Below are 22,762 nucleotides of genomic sequence, written 5' to 3' on the forward strand. Positions count from 1 at the left end.
TGGCTCCTGAAGTCCTAGAGTTTGGCTACCTAAACCTGCCACCTGACTGTATGGAGATCATTAAGGAAGCTAGGAGACCCACTACCAGAGCCTGCTATGCAGCCAAATGGAAGAGGTTTGTCATTTATTGCAATAACAATGACATTAACCCGCTGGACGCATCCATTCAAAACATAATCTGTTACCTCTTACACCTGTACCGATGCAATCTGGCATACACCTCAATACGTATCCACTTAACCGCAATAGCAGCCTATCTCCAGAACAGGCAGCACCTCTTTATTCAGAGTGCCTGCCATCAAAGCCTTCTTGGAGGGACTTAAACGAGTAATTCCCCCAAGACACCCACCAGCACCAGTGTGGAACCTCAACTTGGTCCTCACCCGACTGATGGGTCCACCCTTCGAACCTCTCCACTCATGTGAGATTCAATTCCTCACCTGGAAAGTAGCTTTCCTAGTAGCAATCACTTTGTTGAGAAGAGTTAGTGAAATCCAGGCACTAACCATTTAAGAGCCATTCGTACAGGTTCACGCAAACAGGGTCGTACTACGTACCAACCCCAAATTCATGCCTAAAGTAATATCGCAGTTCCACATGAATCAAACAATTGAACTGCCTGTTTTCTTTCAGAATCCACAAAATGTCGCTGAAAGAATGCTCCATACACTAGACGTCAAAAGAGCCCTCATGTACTATATAGACAGAACCAAAAACTTTAGGAAGACAAAAAACTTTTCGTTGCCTTTTCCCCACAACACAAAGGCAACGCCATCTCCAAAGCAGGTATAGCCAGATGGATCGTTAAATGTATTCAAATTTGCTATCAAAAGGCTAAACGCACATTAACGATTCCCCCACGGGCCCACTCAACGCGCAAGTTAGGGGCCTCCATGGCTTTCCTGGGAAACATTCCTTTACATGATATATGTAGAGCAGCCACATGGTCCACTATACATACATTTACCAAACACTATTGTGTAGATGTACACTCAAAACAGCAGGCAGCTGTAGGACAGGCTGTTCTCAAAACTCTTTTTCAGATTGCTGCAGCTGGCACTGGTAGCCGCCGCTAATGGGAGGTACTGCTATGTATTCTATGCACAGATATGAATTCAGCAGCCCACATGCCTCGAACTGAATATGCTACTTACCAGTATGCATCTGTTCTTGGCATGTAGGGCTGCTGACATTCATATCGCCCACCCTCCTCCCCGGCGCCTGTAGCAGCTGCAGCTCTCAGAATTACTGTATAGCATGGTCATCACTTTCTGTATCTACTCCATCACTGCCACAATGGCGAAAAACAATCTGAGGATGGAGAGGATGCCCATGCGCACTGTAGTCCAGGGGAGGAGTCCCCTATCTCAGGATACTTCGAAGACTCTTCCAGGACAACAACGTGCAAACATCCGGACCCAACACTAGGCGGCGATCTATGCACAGATATGAATGTCAGCAGCCCTACATGCCAAGAACAGATGCATACTGGTTAGTAGCATATTCATCCTCTAACATCTGACACTGGTATGAATAGGGCTGATTGCAGAGGGAAGAATGGGAATTGTTACAGATTTGCTTGGTATTGTGTAAAAATAAAAATCATAGCTATCAAACATTGGTTTGTTGTGGTGTATCTAGATCCGCTAACAGAAAACTGTGATAGATGCACAAGCACAGGATTCAAAGTCACCTTTTCTTGGCTACACATATAAGCACACAGGCCACACTTTTTGTAAAGGATTCCTAGTTAACTTTTTTGGCCAAATTATTTTTAGAGACCCCACTTTTCTCGCCTCACCTTAGTATTTCCAATAAGGGTTTTGCAATTTGTTTTTTCGGGAGACTGGGAGGGTCTGCTCGGGCAATGGATGGCTGTAAGCCAGATTCCCTCTAAAAGCAGAGTAGGTTAAAGTCCAATCAGATATGCAATATGGTCTCTCATTTGCCATCCATTCATTATTACTGCCCTTATGTGTTTGTTATGTGGAAAGAAGGATGCTTCAGATTTATTTGGCTGGGGGCACAGGGTCATGCTAATTCACCTGATATTGTTTTGTTATTTGTTTCAGTTTTTGGTATCATTTTGACCAAGTGAACTGTAACTTCTGAAGGCCATGAGAAAATGCTAAGAGGCTGGCTGCCCTGGTGTCCAGTAACCTGGTCTATAATTATGTTCATGTGGTGAAAGGACGACCATGGGGTATGCCCTTGTGATGTGTGTGCTTAGGCTATACACAAAGGTCATCTTAAAGTAGACTACCTATGCTCACAGTGTATCTCCTGTCCCTAGCAGGTGACCTATGACCTTTTTGATGTCATTGCCCCTAGAAGTGCCCTTCTATGCAGGCCAGACATTCAGTACAGTGGGAGGTTTAGTGTCTGGAAGGAGAATGGCACCCATTGTGAACACGTGTTCCCATGCTTTTGGTGCAGGTGGAGGACAACATGTTGCACGGTCAGACTGGCTCAACTGAGCCTTCGTCTTGGAAAGGCCTTCACAGGGTGAGGGTCAGAAGAGAGTTTGTGAAAGGTAGCAAAACACACTCGTCTAGAGATGGAAGCCAAAAGACACCAGTTGTTTCTTTTTTGTGGGTGAAGGTCATTGTACTTCGAGGCCGGTAATCTAACAGACAGGTAAACTAGATCATTCAAGATCACACAGGCAGTCGACGAGAAGCGGAGTAGCCTCCAAATTAGCACACACGGCGATTCTGTGAGAGCCTGGCCTTGACATGAGACAGGCCGCTGTTTACCGCACGCTATTGTCTCCTCCTTCTCCCCTCCCCGGTACCTGGGTGATTTATGACGATTTATTGCTGACAAACTTATAGACCAGTCATGGAAAATGATGCCACGAGAGAACAGGTTTGGCACACATTGGTATTCAGTACCACAATGACAACAGCATATATGCGGAGGCACCATTCAGCATTGAGTCACATGTGCTTGTTTAGGACACAAAATCTCATTGCAAACAAAATGGCGGGATGTGTTCTATATGAACTGAAGACTCACAAAGCATCCACCGCTGCAGTGTGTCAAAGATATTGTATTTTATTGTAATTGCATTTATATAGCGCTTATTGCCCCTGATAAAGTGTTGGAGCGCTTTTTCAGCGAGTAGCACGCTTCCCCAGAACCCATAAAGGATTAGTGGTGAATTAGAATAGTGAAAAAGGAAAGTAATTTGAGTGGTGGATATGGTATTATGTTATTTGGATTGAGAAGGATAGTGGAGGGATGTTTTGGAGCTCGCAGTAGTAGGAGGCTTGGGATGAGTAAAAGGGAGACGGAGGGGGAAGAGTCAGAGGGAAGGGTTTAGAAAGGCTTGTTGGGGGGGGGGGATCAGAATAGTAAAAGAGGTATGAAAACGTTAAGAATGAACTAAATGGACATTTCTAGAGTTAGTGCCTTGCCACGTTTGCTGACTAATGCTATGATTTTACTCATGAGAAGATACTTATGCATTGAAACTGTAGTTGTGTCTACATGGTTAACTAAATGTTCTGGCATATTCTTATGTTTTGCTGTATTACCGCAAATAGTACTTCCATTGCCCGTCATTTATAGAAGCTTTCTTAATACATTTGTTCTACACAATTTAAAATACTCCATGTTTTGGAATCTTGTTTCTTTGCAAAACGCATGAATAAACATAATTTTGTAATGACAAATGTCGTCATTTTTCTAATGTTTATAGCACCAATATTTTTCTTTGCAGGACATAATTATCTGTTTCTAACCACAGCTGAAATTCAGGAGGCTATTTAGGTTTCCATGAACCCATATTCACTAATCTATTTAGAACTTTTTGACAAAAAATGATGTCCTCAGATGAACTCTCCCAGACCGGTTTTAAATGATTCCTCCACGTGATAAAGTGTTTTGTATTACAAAAACCACCACATCAAGTTAGGTGCAATCATGGATGCTTTACACATAAACTAATAACCATCGCTTTTTTTTTGGGAAAGTGTGGCAACTGTAGTTGGACAAAGGCATCATGTTAATCTGCTGCGTCGAGAATAAAAACGGAAAGAACATGGAACATAAACATTTCAATGTCACAAAAATGAATATGAAACTTCTGCTACAAAAACAGAAAGTACACCGAAAATAAACACCATTCCACAGTCATAACAAGCATTGGCATAACCAATAGGTCACGCTTTTGGGACCTTATAAGTATTTAGTTATGCAACTGTTGTGTGGTTGTGTGTGTTATTGTGTGTGGTTGTGTCTGTGTGGCTGTGGTTTGTGTGTGTGGCTGTGGTGTGTGGTTGTGTGATTGTGGTTGTATGTGTGTGTGGTTGTGTGTGTTATTGTGTGTGATTGTGGTTGTATGTGTGTGTTGGTGTGTGTGTGGTTGTGGGTGGGGGTGTGTGTGGTGTGTGTGTGGGGGGTGTGGTTGTGTGTGTGTGTGTGTGTGGTTGTGGGTGGGGGTGTGTGTGGTGTGTGTGTGGGGGGTGTGTGGTTGTGTGTGTGTGTGTGTGGTTGTGGGTGGGGGGTGTGGTGTGTGGGTGGGGGGTGTGGTGTGTGGGTGGGGGGTGTGGTTGTCTGTGGGTGTGGTTGTGTGTGTGATTGTGGTTGGGTGTGTAGTTGTGGTTGTGGGTGTGGTTGTGTCTGTGTAGTTTGTGTGTGTGTGGTTTGTGGGTGTGTGGGTGTGTGTGTGTGGTTAAAGTTTTAGTCACTACTCAAAATGAAATCTATTTAATCAGCGTTGCCAGTGCTCCTTTATGTTTAATGCCCTAAATGAAAGACAATGTTATAAGCATCAAAAGGCTGGCCGAGAAGGGAGGGGGGGGAATGCGAGGAGCAGAGGGGAATGCAAGGAGTAGAGAAGCCAGAATGAAACTGACGAAAAGGGAGGCGGGAGATGTGAGCAAAGCATCAAAGGGCTGGGCGAAAAGGGAGGGGTGAATGCGAGGAGCCACAATGAAACTGACGAAAAGGGAGGAGGGAGATGCGAGCAGAGCATCAAAGGACTGGGCGAGAAGGGAGGGGGGAATGCGGGGAGCAGCTGTGCACGTGCACGCCATCGGGCACTCAAGCTTGTAGTCAGCAAAACCATGTGGGTAGCACTTTGAAAACTCACCTTCTAAAGTCTCTCGAGCAGCGCGTGCCTTTTTCCTGTCCTCCCCCCACCCCCCACCCACATGGCTCAATCAAGGAAACGGATAAGAATCTGTGTGTGTGTCTTTGCTTGTGTGCAAAATAGTTTCAGTGTATGTCGTCTGCAGCTGAAAGGCCAGGCCATGGGGGATGAGGAGGGGGCTTACCTAATTATTCCTGGAAGCTTCGGGTTGCATTGGAAACCAACCGGGAAGGAGATCCTAATACAGAGGCAACAATGAGCCACGAAGATGAGTTGGAAAAAGGAACACGAGGTGAAAGCAGCGACGGCCAAGAAAGACAACTGGATCCAGTGAAAGGCAACAGTGACGGCACAGAACTCCGTGGAAATAACAGCCTGCATTACGAAGGTGCTGGTCCATCTTTATGGACAAAGTTCGCGGGCATTTCCTGGTGTGCATGCTGCAGTCTCTCTGATTGGAGGACAGGCATCGATGACGTAGCCACATTATGATTGGCTTATTTTGCCCTGTCCTCCAATCAGAGAGGCTCCTGAGATGTAATTATTTTGAATCCAAAACGAAACGTTAATGTTTTGGACTGGAGGCAGCAGTGAGGCAGGTGAATGCGCGACCCCCCTTCCAATGACTCCACTCCCCACCCCCCCCCTGTTGGTCGCGCCCCATAGATTGAAGACCCATGCTCTAGGCCCTCCAGGAGCCTGACAGTATCAATACCTTGGATACCAAAGCATTTGCCACAACCAAGGCATGTTAAGTGTCCAGCCCGGACACCACTGCCACCAAAACCGACCTACAGACGTGAGACTTCAGGATTGACGAGGCTGTCTCAGAGAGTGGCCCTGCTCCCTTGTTTTCTCCCCCTCCTCAGGTCAACCCACGAATGTGAGACCCTCTAACTCAAGTGACCCACCTGACAAAACACCTCTGCACCCGAGCCCCCAAGCCTGGATTCACGGAAACCTACTGTATCCCCTTGCTCCAGAGACCCTCATAAGCCGAGCCCCCCTTTGGGTTTGGTCTGACTTGTCCCCACTTTCAGACTTTCTTCTTGCAGGTACCCTCCCATTAATTTTAACACGTAGTGCTTGAGGCTACCTACGCGACCATTACCTCTTCATCCAGACACACCAGGGCAGGTAAAACCGAACTGCTGGTGGTTTCTTTGACCTTGGCCCCTAAGCACCTTAAGTCCTAAAAGGTATCCTCAAGAACTGTTTGCGAGTATATGTATGCAGTGAATGTTTCTCCCATATGATAAGATCACCGTATTCGAGGCTCATACCTCAAAACTGTTATTTGAGCATTTTGCTGGTTATTTGAAAAATACTTCTCTCTAAAAGTACTTGCCTGATTCCAATGAACTATGTGTCTAAAATTATGTAAAGATCTATGTTATTTTTCTGAATTGGTCTTGGATTTCTTTGTGAATGTCTCATTTATTGAGCCTCTGTGTGCAACAAATGCTTAACCCTCCCCTCTGGTAAGCCTTAAGCTGCTTGACCACACTATTACAAATAGAGCACTTGGGATTACTAAAGTAATGTAATCCCTGTAAACCAATAAGAGTCTACTGGACGTTTTGCATGGTGTACCCTACATTGTACACTACATAAAAAGCCAGCTTCCTACACAGATGAAGCAACATTTTCCTTCTCCAGCATTGCCATCTTTCATAGGTTGACATGCAACCCTATCTCCTTCCCTTTGAGGCTCCTTTTAATATTATTTGCTTAGACAATCTTCTGAACTACTGCGCCCCGGGAGGGATGTGGAGCACTGTGCCCCCCCACCCCCCCAACCCCCCCTTATGATTGTATAAAGTTCAGTTCAGAAGTTAATAGGCTACATGTAGTGTATGGCTATTTCAATGTTGTTTGAGAGTATGATTACGCTGTTCCCAACCTGGTGCTGAGGAATAATTCAAGCATGTGAATCTGTGAAAGAAATGAAAGCTGGAAAACCTTAGTTACAGATAAGTAACGTTTTAAATCTGTTACACTTCAGAGGCTGTAAATGGGCCAGACAATTCAAGTGATTGACTGGTAAAGAAGAAAGCAAATCTATGCATTCACTAAGGGTGAATTTGAAGGTTTGTGTTTCCTTCGATTTTCTTCCCATTATACTCTCAGTGCAGGCCAGCATCGTTATCAAAATACCTTGTCTCAGTGAAGCTCTTTAATTCGCCCTTTTCAGCCTGTAAGAATGGCTGCATGAATCTGTGTCACATTTATTGTTGTACTATTAGAGCAGATTGGAGGGGTTTCAGTGGGAAGAAGGCGAGGCTTATTTGAAATGGTCTACATTTGACATCCATCTTCCTTGACTCTAATCTTCTGACATGCACGTTCAGTGTTATTCCCAAAATGAGACTGCTAACTTCTTCCACTTCTCCAAATTCCCCGTCTGTAGGTGGAGTCGCACAAATGGTGGAGTATGAAGGCAGCGCTGTGGGCCTGATTCAGTCGTTCATTGACCGCTTCCCTGAAGATGCTGACCTAGTGGAAAAGGACTTGATAGAGCTGTCCCGTGGCGATGCACACTTCTGGAATCTTACTACCTCAGTTTAATAGAGGCAATGGATGCTGGTTACTGTACAAAAACAGTGAAAAAACGGTCTGGGGAAAACACTGCTATTGATTTGTGGATGTGCATTTGGAAATGGGCTTTACAATGAGCACCTCCAAGTCTAATATGGGGCTTTGCATTTGAAGATCAAGACCTTCTTAATTGTGGGTAACTTTATGCTCTTACTGATACTAGCTGGGATCTCGGCCTTTAATGAACTACCACACCTCACTATTGTGAGTCCACGTGCTTTTTTTTTTTAGAAGCATCATTTTGTTGTCCCTCTTAATTTTAGAAGACAACAGTTGCAGTTGGTTTTGAAATAAAACTATTTAACAGGCTTTATTATGTGTCTATTGACAGTCCTATCTTTCCTCCTAACTGTTCCTCAAATGGGGTTTGAGGAGTTGAACTCTTAGCTATCCTTATCTAAAAGCAAGCGTCCCAGACAAAGAGATTTGTATTCTCTCAACCTAAGCAAATTAGCAGAGAGATCCTGATGCAGTTGTGGGACAGTTGCCATTTTTGGAGTAGGACATTGCTTGGGGGTCTTGGAAAAGAGAGGGCGGGGATGAGCACTGAAGACTGCCTGTCAGCTGAAGGGTGACATTGGAGTGTCTGGACACAGATTTATTATCACCTTGTCCTTGTTCAGCATATGTCATTAGGCTAATAGTCTATCGTTTCACCTGTGGGCCATGGGGTATTCACTCTAGTGGCTGTATCTGCAGGGGGTATAGGTACTAGGTGAATGCAGCCTGCTGATGTTTCTAATAGGTAAACAATATCCTCTAGCATTACGGTGGAAAAACGACAGACCACCTGCAAATTTTGTATCCTCAGATTAAGAATTTACATTCCTTGCAATGCCTTCCGGCCTTGCTACACCCACACAGGGTGTTCTGTGAAAAAAACATCACAATTTACTCTTTTTATAGTGGCTTACTCCCTGACCCAACCATGTGGTGATTACTCAGGAAAGAGCGGAGTCACCAGTGTCAGAAAATCAGCAATGGGAAGTACTAGTGACTAAGTTTAGTTGGTGTCCTGCCAAAGACAATCGGTGGCCATCATATGGCAATATTGTGTTGCCAAACTTTTTTCTACACCTAAAACACAAAACTTAAACATACTTCCCAGGTGTGTGGCCTTTTCATTAGGACACTTGTTTGCTTTGTTGGTCACATGTCCTCATTCTGTTCCCTGACTTCTGTGATTGTCTTATCCCCTCGCTTTTGATTTTTATCAGTCATCCGCAGAATAAAATAGTTTTACATGTTCTATTTACTTTTCAATTGTGTGCTTTTTTGCAAACCTGTTAAAGAAAATAAACATGGAAATATCTGATGTTTCTTTAGAGTAAATGTAATTTATTTAATGGTTTGTTATTGCACCAAGATGGAATTGCTGTGCTTTATAAAGACTGTAAAATTATAAGCATGAAACTGTTGTAATGATCACAATTCTGTCATTATATATATTAATATTACAATATAATATGCCCGGGAATATCAAGAGGTCCGAGTCAAATCCTAGTACAGGCAATAAAATGGGGTTTAAAGTGTTAAAAAATTGGGTTGAATTCTTAGTCGGATAGGCAGATATTTGCATAGGTTTGTTTCAGTACCTGCGAAAAACTGATTTAGCACTTTGGAGGTTCTGAATTGTGATCATTCGTTTTTTGGGGGGCAATATTTATTTTAATTTCACAGTCCAGTATGCACCATTTACCTAAAGCACATTTATGGAACATCAAGAATATAGTGAGGTGTAAATGAATATATTAAGAACCTATAAACGAGTACAATAAAAATGTAGATTCTTTCCAGAATACACTATGTAAAAAAGGTCCACCTAGTGTGTAATGTACCTTGGTGGGTTGTAGTCATAGGATGGTATGTCGAAAGGGGCAAAAGATAAGTGCCACCAGATCAGGTGCCATTAGAAAGACGGGAAGTCCACCTCAACAGTTGACCATTAGCCTCCAATGCAGGATAATACTATCAGACTGAGAGTGTCAATGCAGGTGTTGATTGGAGAAGCATAGTTTGGGGGTACCTGGCAAGGGCAGAGTCACGCATCCATTATCACAGGCATTGGAAGTCAAATAGCTGCCTCGGACAGCGTTGCACATGTACAGTTACACAGTGTGGTATTTCAGCGTGCCATCAGTTACCTCATGGTGTTGTGAGAAGAGGATCCAATACATGTTCAAAGATGTCCAGATTATCATTAATCACATACATGATTTTTCATAGTGCACAATTATGGAGCATTCAGCCAGGCATTCCTAGAGTGTTGTAATAACATAATGTTTATTTTTGAAGAGCACGTTTACCCAGGGATATCTTGCCACTGAATAATAGATGTTTATTGTTACCCAACTCAGTTGTACTCAGTAGGATGAAAGGCTGAGTCGACCCACCGGGATTTGAGGTCGAGCACAGCCCCTATAGTGAATGCATTAGTCCACTGAGCCACCAGACCCCACCTAATATGCAGAGCTTTGCTACGGTCAGGAAGGTCGTTATCCGTCTGCACTTTTGTACAGTAAGACCATTTGCATCAGATGTCATGTAGTATGGCCATCCGGGGAGTCTGTGCTATGTGAGAGGTGATGGTACCAGCTAACTTGTATCGTAAATACCAGATGATGGACAAAGTGCTCAGAACTTTTCAACCTCTCACCCGCAGTCATGCGATCTAGGTTGAATCCATCGTTTGTTTGCTCACTATGCCACCCCAGTTTAGACCCAGCCATATGCAAATCAGTCTTGACCCTGCTCCTCATGGGAACAGTTCAGCCCGAACTGCCAGCTAGGTCCTCCCTCAATTGTAAACAAGCATCCTTAGACCGGTTTCGGATTATCACCCCTCATCAGCCAGGCTAGCTTGATACCCAGTGTACAAGGGACCCAAGTCTGCGCATACCCTTGGCCACTTAGGACGAACATAGCAAACACAACAAGATGATGAGGGTCCAAACTGGAATGATGATGAGCAAAAAGAACGATCGATTTAAACCAGATCTGTGACTGGGAGTGAATGTTTGACAATGTTCAGCATTCCGTCCATCATCTTTTTGTTTTGCTAGAAATCAGTGTTGACAGACATCCAGACGATAAGTACAATATCACAAGGACATTTTTAAATGCCGATCCCTCATATTTTAGAAAATCCTTTGGCACTTGACTGGTTCTGTATATTTTCACAGCAGTGCTCTGCGCACGTCTAGTTGGCGCTGTGCGAATTCACATTGGCTTTGTTCCATCCCAGGAAGTGACGCCACATATAAGCACTGCTCCTACGCGCCGACGTTACTTCCTTACCTTCCACACCTTCAAACACAGATCAGGACCTCCACTCTTTTTAAAAAAAAATTTTTATTTGCTTTTGAGATCGTTTAAATCTAATTTTAGTGTTCAAGGGAATCCTGTTCCCACTGAAGACTACAGGGTTCAAACCACATAGAGTCTTCCGAAAGCAGATATCTATGGCAGGCCTGCACGATGTGTGTCTTTGGTGTCTGGCCTCAGGGCATGACTCCAAATCGTGTGAAAAGTGTGCTCTCATGCACCCAGAAGCAATCCTGGATCACGAAGCAAAGTTGCAGAATGCAAAACAGCTAGTCACCAACCTCCTGTAATTGATCCTCAGAGTTGACCTGCAAAGATAAACCTGACCTGCTCCAGCTCTTGAGGCCAGTTCCGGTACAGAGTTGAAGTCAAGAGGAAACCTAAGAAGATGAAGTGGGACTCAGCCCTATCCTGCCACTCTCTTTTTAATGAGTAGTTGAGAGGGCAATTGGTCTTGCTTCTAATCCTCTCTTGAGAAGCCGATTCCACAATTGTTCCCAATGCATCCCGAGTTCCCCAGGGCCATCAACAACACTGCAGCAAGTTGAGGCCTTTATGGAGGTCATACTGCATGTTTTTAACACTCTTCTGCCTCCCTCTGGCGTGTCATCTGGCCCCAAGGATCTGCAGTGCCATCAGTCGAGTTGCGGCTGCAGATGCGTCCTCTGTGCCATTTGAGCCCCGAGAACTTGCCTTCATTCCACATCGACTCCAGTACCGACTCCCATTCCAACTCCAAGACCTCCACCAATCTCTTTAATCAATCCTGATACCGCTGGCTCTGGACCCCAAATATAATTCGTCTGAACCCCCAACCAAGTTCACGCACCAAATCCATTCCAGCTCACCCTGTTCCTGTACAGTCTGCTTCTGAGATTGTACCTCCACACAAGTGGACCCATCTTCAGAGGCTCCACTATCTTTTTGGTTCCAATTCAGATTAGAGCTAGCCTCCACCCGGAGAGGACGATTTACCCTCAAATTATGATACTAGTTTATACATGGATGTACAGATGGCCAGAAGACTTAATACTGCTTCTGACACTGTGTTGGTTCCCTTCTTGGTCCTCCAGTGGAAAAGACCGCTCCCTTTGCCGTGGTGATTCAATGTGCGGCTGAGGTCCTAGAACTGCAGCTGCCTTCTGTTGAAGTTAAAACTAATGTCTTTACGGAAGTCTTGCAGCCTGGGCTTGCTTCGTCTGAATCCTTACCCCCATTAAAAAAGCCCACACTGATGCTCTGATGGGGCACATGGTCTAAAGTTTGCTCTTGCCCACTGGTGACTAGAGAGGTGGCCAGGCACCACAGACCAGCACCAGGCGACCCTGATTATTGACGGAGTATCCTACTGCAGAGAATCTGGTGGTTCTAGCTTGCAGTAGCTAAGTGAACCCAAATTCTAACCCTATGACTTCCCCGGACATGGAATCAAAGAAGATTGAGGTGTTCGGGAAACAAACGATCTCGTCTGTCAGCCTGGCTTTGAGGTCAGTCAATGGTGTTTGGCTACTCGACTGCTATACGCACACCGTCTGGGACACAGCCAGTGAGATCTTGCCGGTGGGCTCCCAGCCTCAACCTTTCAGGATGGTTAGGATGCGCTCAGATATGTAATTTGTGCCAGCCTTGTTATGACTGATGGCTTGGGCAGACTTTTTCAAGTTTTTTGGAGGGAGTTTTATATAGCACGAACTCGACCCGAAGGCATCCGAACGCTTTATATTAGCACCAGTTGTGTTACAGACAGATTAATTTTGTTAGGCACAGGGAGATTTGCTCACAATCACAGGATGTTGAGCGTCCTTGCCGAGACTCAAACCCAGTTCCCCAGCTTCGAGGTGGACCACTCTAGCCTTTAGGACACCAGTCTGGTGCTCCGGCACTATGCAGGGATGTGCAATATGGGGGTTTCAGGAGATGTGTGGTCATCGCTTAATAATATGTTTTCGATGAATCCTGTTTGGTGGGAGAGTTGATTATCCAGTATTGGGGTATCTTTCATAGATTCACATGCCTGAATCATTCCCCGTCGCCGAGGCGGGAGTCCCCGGTAAATAAAAAAGTAGTGCCAAAATGTTAGTAGTAGTAGTAGGCCCAAAGAAAAGGCCAAAAGCCTATATCTTAGCAGCCTATCTACCTCCTTATGCAAAAGGAACCAAGAATTTGGTAACAACCAATCAGACACCAGCACCCTTCTAGAACCCTCTCAGCAGAGCCAGTTCTCCTCAGATTTTCACCGCACGTCGTGTGGAAGGGAGTCTCCCTGAGTGCCACTCAGTTTTGTTTCAGCTTGCTTCAGCATGTCAGACAAGAAAGCTTTGTTTAAGTCCTGCAAGACCTGCGCCAAGAAGAGAGTCCATGTTGATGATCAACATGTGGACTGCATCTACTGCCTCTACCCTAAACATGAGGCAAGAGATTGCAAAATTTGCCGCACCTTCCCTACAAAAACTCTTAGGGATAGGGAGGCGAGAGTGCTTTTGTGGCTTAAATCCTCTTCGGCTGAGGAGGATGACAGAGCCTCTACTTCTAGCAAGAGAGCTAGATCGCAGGACAGCTCTTCCAGTGAGGGGAAGAAGCGTCAGAAATCTCATCATTCTACTTCTGAAGCGCACTCTCCTCAGGATTCTGCAGTCAAGGCTAGGACACAAACTGTGAGTAAAATCCTTTCAAAATCTCTGGCTTTCTCTCAATCTTCGGTTTCTGTCACCTCGTCTGCTTCTTCAATGACGGACACCATCACGACGACTGCTATTACCTCTCCTATTCTGTCTACGAGGATTACTATCCTCACAAAAAAGCCCGTCGTCGAGGTGTCGTCGACGAAGTCCTCGTCGACGAAGGCAGCAGTACCGTCGACGACGATTCCGCCACTTAAAAGCCTGTCGACGTCGAGCTCGTCGATGAAGATTCCATCGTCAAAGATCCCGTCGACGTCGAGCCCGTCGACGAAGATTCCATCGTCGAAGTCCCCGTCGACGAAGACTCCGTCGACGATGAAGACCTCGTCGACGACGAAGATCCCGTCGACGATCCCGTTGACGATCCCGTCTACCACAGCCCCGTCGACGACGACCTCGTCGACGATGGACTCTACAAGCCTAATCACATCAAAGGAAATGGCGCCCGCTCATTCCACTCCAATTTCCACCAGGACTTTTCAACTAAAGTCTTTTCAGAGGCAGGAATGTAGTGACATATCACCGCTTACTCCCTCGCATTTCCTGGAAACATATGTGCAGTGTGAGGATGAAGATTATGAGGATGACGAGGACGAAGGGCCCTTTGGGATTGCTCGCCATCCTTCGGAACTGCACATCAAATGTCAGGAGGACGATGATGATGATGAGGAAGAAGATAATTATCAAGGGCATTACTATCAGGAAGACATAGTCGTTCCGCATCATAGACCTTGCTACAAACAACCTCGTCGGAGCGAGATGTCACATCTGCCTCCTACATTAATTCAAGACCTGCAAGCCATGCTTGCAGATTATAAGCAGCGTTTTCCATCGCAGCCATTCGTTCCACAGGTTCCGCAGACTGCGCCACAGCCGGAGCCATTGCCTTTGCCTGAGGATCCAGCCCCAATGCCTCAACTGCCTGATCCTCCACAGGACCCGCGTCAAGGTCAAGATTCAACCTCGGAGGAGGAATTTGAAGAGGGCGAGCTGCCAGACCCAGCAGACCCTTGGGATTCTTATATAATCCCTATGCCTTCGCCACCTACCCCTCTACCATCTGATTCGCCCCCGGAAGATATAGGGGGGTTCCATAACCTTATGCAGCGCGCTGCGACCAGGTTCCACTTGCCGGTAACCATTGAGCAGTCTGATTGTTTTCTGCATGACTTTAACCCCTTCGCTGCTAGGCCTTTTCCCCTCCTGTGCTAAGCCCTTTTTGGGCTATTTGAGGTAGTGCGCGCTTAGGCCCCTGTAACTTTTTGACCACATTAGGTATCCACGCCAAATTTGCGTCCTTTTCTTCCAACATCTTGGGGATTCTAAAGGTACCCAGGGTTTGTGGATTCTCCTAGAGGGTTCCCAGAAATGAGTCAAAATACAGCAATTTTTTTTTTTTTTGTGAAAAACGGGCTGCAAATGAAAGCTTCTGGGTTTTTCTCTGCAAATGGTATCAAAAAAGGGTTTGTGGGGCTGAAATCACAATTTCTCCAGCTTTTAGGGAATGACAGAATTTTGTTAGAAAACCAACATTTTTTACACAGTTTTGGCATTTTTCTGGGACATACCCTATTTTTGCTATTTTTTGTGCTTTCAACCTCCTTCCAGTTAACGGTAGAAAAGGGTAACAAAACAATAATGGATCCTGGAAAGCTATACATTTTTGAAAAGTAGACAAAATTCTGAATTCAGCAAGGGGTCATTTGCGTAGATCCATCAAGGTTTCTTTATAGAAATTTACAGGCAAATATAGGAAAAATTAAAAATTTGTTGAAAAAAGCAGCCTTTTGAGACAACGTTTTTACCTGTAACTTCTTCGAATTATGACATCTCTTTGAAAGCAATGTACCGTTACATCCGGTAGACCTTCCTGGTTGTGGGGACATATAGGACTTGTAGGTTCACCAAGAGCCCAACGAACCCAGAGTAGAAAAATGAGCAGCATTTTGTAATGTTTTTTTTTTTTTTGGTCCGGGTATTTAGCAATTATTGTGGGAAAATGTATACATGGAAAAATCGGTATGAAAGTCACCTATGTATTTCTGAAATGGGAACAAATTACAGAGTTCAGAAACAGTGCATATTTGCACATTTTCGAAATTGGGAATACTCATATTTGCATGACAATTATTGGTCATTTTTCAAAATGACTTTTTTTTTACACAATGTCTTTCATTTGGAAGGGAGAAATGCATCAAAAATCAATAGGTAATAACAGTTGCTTTACAAATTTGAACTACCCTAAGTCTCCCGAGAAAAATGGTACCTCACTTGTGTGGGTAGGCATAGTGCCCACGACAGGAAGTGGCTCAAAACCTAAGGTGAACACACCACATTTTCACACTGAAAATGTACACTTTTTTTGCAAAGAGTCTAGCTGTAGTTTTTGAACCCTAGCCCTGCCGGCACCTAGGGAAACCTTGCAAACCTATACATTTTTGAAAACTAGACACCCAGGGGAATCCAGGATGGGGTGACTTGACTGCCTCCCACCATGGTCTGTTACCCAGAATCCCTTGCAAACGTAAAAAATTGACAAAAAAAACACATTTTCCCCACATTTCTGTGATGGAAAGTTCTGGAATCTGCGTGGATCCACAAATTTCCACCCACCCCGCGTTCCCCAAAGTCCTACGAGAAAAATGGTACCTCACTTGTGCGGGTCGGCCTAGTGCCCGCGGCAGGAAACGGCGCAAAACGCAACGTGGTTTTGCAGTGAAAAATGACCCTTTTTTTGGCAAAGTGACTAGCTGTAGATTTTGTACCCTAGCCCTGCCGGCACCTAGGGAAACCTAGCAAACCTATACATTTCTGAAAACTAGACACCTAGGGGAATCCAGGATGGGGTGACTTGACTGCCTCCCACCATGGTCTGTTACCCAGAATCCCTTGCAAACGTAAAAAATTGACAAAAAAAACACATTTTCCCCACATTTCTGTGATGGAAAGTTCTGGAATCTGCGTGGATCCACAAATTTCCACCCACCCCGCGTTCCCCAAAGTCCTACGAGAAAAATGGTACCTCACTTGTGCGGGTCGGCCTAGTGCCCGCGACAGGAAACGGCGCAAAACGCAACGTGGTTTTGCAGTGAAAAATGACCCTTTTTTTGGCAAAGTGACTAGCTGTAGATTTTGTACCCTAGCCCTGCCGGCACCTAGGGAAACCTAGCAAACCTATACATTTCTGAAAACTAGACACCCAGGGGAATCCAGGATGGGGTGACTTGACTGCCTCCCACCATGGTCTGTTACCCAGAATCCCTTGCAAACGTAAAAAATTGACAAAAAAAACACATTTTCCCCACATTTCTGTGATGGAAAGTTCTGGAATGTGCGTGGATCCACAAATTTCCACCCACCCCGCGTTCCCCAAAGTCCTACGAGAAAAATGGTACCTCACTTGTGCGGGTCGGCCTAGTGCCCGCGGCAGGAAACGGCGCAAAACGCAACGTGGTTTTGCAGTGAAAAATGACCCTTTTTTTGGCAAAGTGACTAGCTGTAGATTTTGTACCCTAGCCCTGCCGGCACCTAGGGAAACCTAGCAAACCTATACATTTCTGAAAACTAGACACCCAGGGGAATCCAGGATGGGGTGACTTGACTGCCTCCCACCATGGTCTGTTACCCAGAATCCCTTGCAAACGTAAAAAATTGACAAAAAAAACACATTTTCCCCACATTTCTGTGATGGAAAGTTCTGGAATCTGCGTGGATCCACAAATTTCCACCCACCCCGCGTTCCCCAAAGTCCTACGAGAAAAATGGTACCTCACTTGTGCGGGTCGGCCTAGTGCCCGCGACAGGAAACGGCGCAAAACGCAACGTGGTTTTGCAGTGAAAAATGACCCTTTTTTTGGCAAAGTGACTAGCTGTAGATTTTGTACCCTAGCCCTGCCGGCACCTAGGGAAACCTAGCAAACCTATACATTTCTGAAAACTAGACACCCAGGGGAATCCAGGATGGGGTGACTTGACTGCCTCCCACCATGGTCTGTTACCCAGAATCCCTTGCAAACGTAAAAAATTGACAAAAAAAACACATTTTCCCCACATTTCTGTGATGGAAAGTTCTGGAATGTGCGTGGATCCACAAATTTCCACCCACCCCGCGTTCCCCAAAGTCCTACGAGAAAAATGGTACCTCACTTGTGCGGGTCGGCCTAGTGCCCGCGACAGGAAACGGCGCAAAACGCAACGTGGTTTTGGAGTGAAAAATGACCCTTTTTTTGGCAAAGTGACTAGCTGTAGATTTTGTACCCTAGACCTGCCGGCACCTAGGGAAACCTAGCAAACCTATACATTTTTGAAAACTAGACACCCAGGGGAATCCAGGATGGGGTCACTTGACTGCCTCCCACCATGGTCTGTTACCCAGAATCCCTTGCAAACGTAAAAAATTGACAAAAAAAACACATTTTCCCCACATTTCTGTGATGGAAAGTTCTGGAACCTGCGTGGATCCACAAATTTCCACCCACCCCGCGTTCCCCAAAGTCCTACGAGAAAAATGGTACCTCACTTGTGCGGGTCGGCCTAGTGCCCGCGACAGGAAACAGCGCAAAACGCAACGTGGTTTTGGAGTGAAAAATGACCCTTTTTTTGGCAAAGTGACTAGCTGTAGATTTTGTACCCTAGCCCTGCCGGCACCTAGGGAAACCTAGCAAACCTATACATTTTTGAAAACTAGACACCCAGGGGAATCCAGGATGGGGTGACTTGACTGCCTCCCACCATGGTCTGTTACCCAGAATCCCTTGCAAACGTAAAAAATTGACAAAAAAAACACATTTTCCCCACATTTCTGTGATGGAAAGTTCTGGAACCTGCGTGGATCAACAAATTTCCACCCACCCCGCGTTCCCCAAAGTCCTACGAGAAAAATGGTACCTCACTTGTGCGGGTCGGCCTAGTGCCCGCGACAGGAAACTGCGCAAAACGCAACGTGGTTTTGGAGTGAAAAATGACCCTTTTTTTGGCAAAGTGACTAGCTGTAGATTTTGTACCCTAGCCCTGCCGGCACCTAGGGAAACCTAGCAAACCTATACATTTTTGAAAACTAGACACCCAGGGGAATCCAGGATGGGGTGACTTGACTGCCTCCCACCATGGTCTGTTACCCAGAATCCCTTGCAAACGTAAAAAATTGACAAAAAAAACACATTTTCCCCACATTTCTGTGATGGAAAGTTCTGGAATCTGCGTGGATCCACAAATTTCCACCCACCCCGCGTTCCCCAAAGTCCTACGAGAAAAATGGTACCTCACTTGTGCGGGTCGGCCTAGTGCCCGCGACAGGAAACGGCGCAAAACGCAACGTGGTTTTGCAGTGAAAAATGACCCTTTTTTTGGCAAAGTGACTAGCTGTAGATTTTGTACCCTAGCCCTGCCGGCACCTAGGGAAACCTAGCAAACCTATACATTTCTGAAAACTAGACACCCAGGGGAATCCAGGATGGGGTGACTTGACTGCCTCCCACCATGGTCTGTTACCCAGAATCCCTTGCAAACGTAAAAAATTGACAAAAAAAAACACATTTTCCCCACATTTCTGTGATGGAAAGTTCCGGAATCTGCGTGGATCCACAAATTTCCACCCACCCCGCGTTCCCCAAAGTCCTACGAGAAAAATGGTACCTCACTTGTGCGGGTCGGCCTAGTGCCCGCGACAGGAAACGGCGCAAAACGCAACGTGGTTTTGGAGTGAAAAATGACCCTTTTTTTGGCAAAGTGACTAGCTGTAGATTTTGTACCCTAGCCCTGCCGGCACCTAGGGAAACCTTGCAAACCTATACATTTCTGAAAAGTAGACACCCAGGGGAATCCAGGATGGGGTGACTTGACTGCCTCCCACCATGGTCTGTTACCCAGAATTCCTTGCAAACGTAAAAAATTGACAAAAAAAACACATTTTCCCCACATTTCTGTGATGGAAAGTTCTGGAATCTGCGTGGATCCACAAATTTCCACCCACACCCTAGCCCTGCCGGCACCTAGGGAAACCTACCAAACCCACGCATTTCTGAAAACTAGACACCCGGCGGCTTTCAGGGAGGTATGGCTTGCGTGGATCCCCCAACGTTTCCTTACCCAGAATCCCCTGCAAACCTCATTTTTTGCTCAAAAAATCACTTTTTTCACACATTTTGGGGTGGGAAAGTAGTGGCATCACCGGGCTCACACAAATTTACCACCACCCAGCGTTCCCCCAGGTCTCCCGGTAAAAATGGTGCCTCACTTGTGTGGGAGGCCCAAGTACCCGCGGCAGGCAAGGGCCCCAAACGTAGTGAGGCGACATCAAGATGGCCTATCGCCAAACCACCTGGTTTTGCAAGGGGGGTCACTTTGGTTTTTGGCCCGGTGCGCGGCGGCCATCTAGGGAAACCTACCAAACCCAGGCATTTTTGAAAACTAGACACCCGGCGGCTTCCAGGGAGGTATGGCTTGCGTGGATCCCCCAACGTTTCCTTACCCAGAATCCCCTGCAAACCTCAATTTTTGCTCAAAAAATCACTTTTTTCACACATTTTGGGGTGGGAAAGTAGTGGCATCACCGGGCTCACACAAATTTACCACCACCCAGCGTTCCCCCAGGTCTCCCGGTAAAAATGGTGCCTCACTTGTGTGGGAGGCCCAAGTACCCGCGGCAGGCAAGGGCCCCAAACGTAGTGAGGCGACATCAAGATGGCCTATCGCCAAACCACCTGGTTTTGCAAGGGGGGTCACTTTGGTTTTTGGCCCGGTGCGCGGCGGCCATCTAGGGAAACCTACCAAACCCAGGCATTTCTGAAAACTAGACACCCGGCGGCTTCCAGGGAGGTATGGCTTGCGTGGATCCCCCAACGTTTCCTTACCCAGAATCCCCTGCAAACATCATTTTTTGCTCAAAAAATCACTTTTTTCACACATTTTGGGGTGGGAAAGTAGTGGCATCACCGGGCTCACACAAATTTACCACCACCCAGCGTTCCCCCAGGTCTCCCGGTAAAAATGGTGCCTCACTTGTGTGGGAGGCCCAAGTACCCGCGGCAGGCAAGGGCCCCAAACGTAGTGAGGCGACATCAAGATGGCCTATCGCCAAACCACCTGGTTTTGCAAGGGGGGTCACTTTGGTTTTTGGCCCGGTGCGCGGCGGCCATCTAGGGAAACCTACCAAACCCAGGCATTTTTGAAAACTAGACACCCGGCGGCTTCCAGGGAGGTATGGCTTGCGTGGATCCCCCAACGTTTCCTTACCCAGAATCCCCTGCAAACTTCATTTTTTGCTCAAAAAATCACTTTTTTCACACATTTTGGGGTGGGAAAGTAGTGGCATCACCGGGCTCACACAAATTTACCACCACCCAGCGTTCCCCCAGGTCTCCCGGTAAAAATGGTGCCTCACTTGTGTGGGAGGCCCAAGTACCCGCGGCAGGCAAGGGCCCCAAACGTAGTGAGGCGACATCAAGATGGCCTATCGCCAAACCACCTGGTTTTGCAAGGGGGGTCACTTTGGTTTTTGGCCCGGTGCGCGGCGGCCATCTAGGGAAACCTACCAAACCCAGGCATTTTTGAAAACTAGACACCCGGCGGCTTCCAGGGAGGTATGGCTTGCGTGGATCCCCCAACGTTTCCTTACCCAGAATCCCCTGCAAACCTCATTTTTTGCTCAAAAAATCACTTTTTTCACACATTTTGGGGTGGGAAAGTAGTGGCATCACCGGGCTCACCCAAATTTACCACCACCCAGCGTTCCCCCAGGTCTCCCGGTAAAAATGGTGCCTCACTTGTGTGGGAGGCCCAAGTACCCGCGGCAGGCAAGGGCCCCAAACGTAGTGAGGCGACATCAAGATGGCCTATCGCCAAACCACCTGGTTTTGCAAGGGGGGTCACTTTGGTTTTTGGCCCGGTGCGCGGCGGCCATCTAGGGAAACCTACCAAACCCAGGCATTTTTGAAAACTAGACACCCGGCGGCTTCCAGGGAGGTATGGCTTGCGTGGATCCCCCAACGTTTCCTTACCCAGAATCCCCTGCAAACCTCATTTTTTGCTCAAAAAATCACTTTTTTCACACATTTTGGGGTGGGAAAGTAGTGGCATCACCGGGCTCACCCAAATTTACCACCACCCAGCGTTCCCCCAGGTCTCCCGGTAAAAATGGTGCCTCACTTGTGTGGGAGGCCCAAGTACCCGCGGCAGGCAAGGGCCCCAAACGTAGTGAGGCGACATCAAGATGGCCTATCCCCAAACCACCTGGTTTTGCAAGGGGGGTCACTTTGGTTTTTGGCCCGGTGCGCGGCGGCCATCTAGGGAAACCTACCAAACCCAGGCATTTTTGAAAACTAGACACCCGGCGGCTTCCAGGGAGGTATGGCTTGCGTGGATCCCCCAACGTTTCCTTACCCAGAATTCCCTGCAAACTTAATTTTTTGCTCAAAAAATCACTTTTTTCACACATTTTGGGGTGGGAAAGTAGTGGCATCACCGGGCTCACCCAAATTTACCACCACCCAGCGTTCCCCCAGGTCTCCCGGTAAAAATGGTGCCTCACTTGTGTGGGAGGCCCAAGTACCCGCGGCAGGCAAGGGCCCCAAACGTAGTGAGGCGACATCAAGATGGCCTATCGCCAAACCACCTGGTTTTGCAAGGGGGGTCACTTTGGTATCTGAAAGAAACACGTTAGTTAGATTCCTCACCTTAGAATATCCCCAGGCGTCAGACTGGATCCGGAAGATTTTTCGTCAGCAATACCCCTTGCTCGTCGCTAGGCGTCGTCTGCGGCTCCGCGTCCGTCGTCGGCGTCGTGCGCCGGGATGACGTCGTCGGAGTACTTAGACGCCGCCCTCGCGCGCTGACGTCAGTTCTTCTTTTTTCCGCGCCAGTAAGCGCAGATCCGGGAGAGCTACCCCTTTTAGTCTTTTTTGACTAAATCTTTTTGATCATTTTTGATCCTTGTCTGTCGACATCTGGTGCCGGTAGGATGCCTGGGTTCAAGGCTTGTGAGGATTGTCATCGACTGATGTCGGTGACCGATCACCACCGCCGGTGCCTCTACTGCTTAGGCCCCGACCACGACGCGGAGTCG

General features: G+C 46.6%; 1 protein-coding gene across 4 annotated transcripts in view; it reads left to right on the forward strand.

The window, feature by feature from the left end:
- DPP3 (dipeptidyl peptidase 3) overlaps positions 1-9,016 on the forward strand; it is a 533,904-nt gene extending 524,888 nt beyond the window's left edge. For all 4 annotated transcript variants that reach the window (XM_085625440.1, XM_085625443.1, XM_085625441.1 and 1 more), the window contains one exon: positions 7,509-9,016. In XM_085625440.1, coding sequence (XP_085481566.1) covers positions 7,509-7,666 — 158 coding nt within the window. In that variant the 3' untranslated portion in view covers positions 7,667-9,016. The remainder of the gene's footprint in view (positions 1-7,508) is intronic.
- Positions 9,017-22,762: the final 13,746 nt, after the last annotated feature.

Source organism: Triturus cristatus, chromosome 9 (genome assembly GCF_964204655.1).
Source record: "Triturus cristatus chromosome 9, aTriCri1.1, whole genome shotgun sequence".
Classification (NCBI taxonomy): Eukaryota; Metazoa; Chordata; class Amphibia; order Caudata; family Salamandridae; genus Triturus; species Triturus cristatus.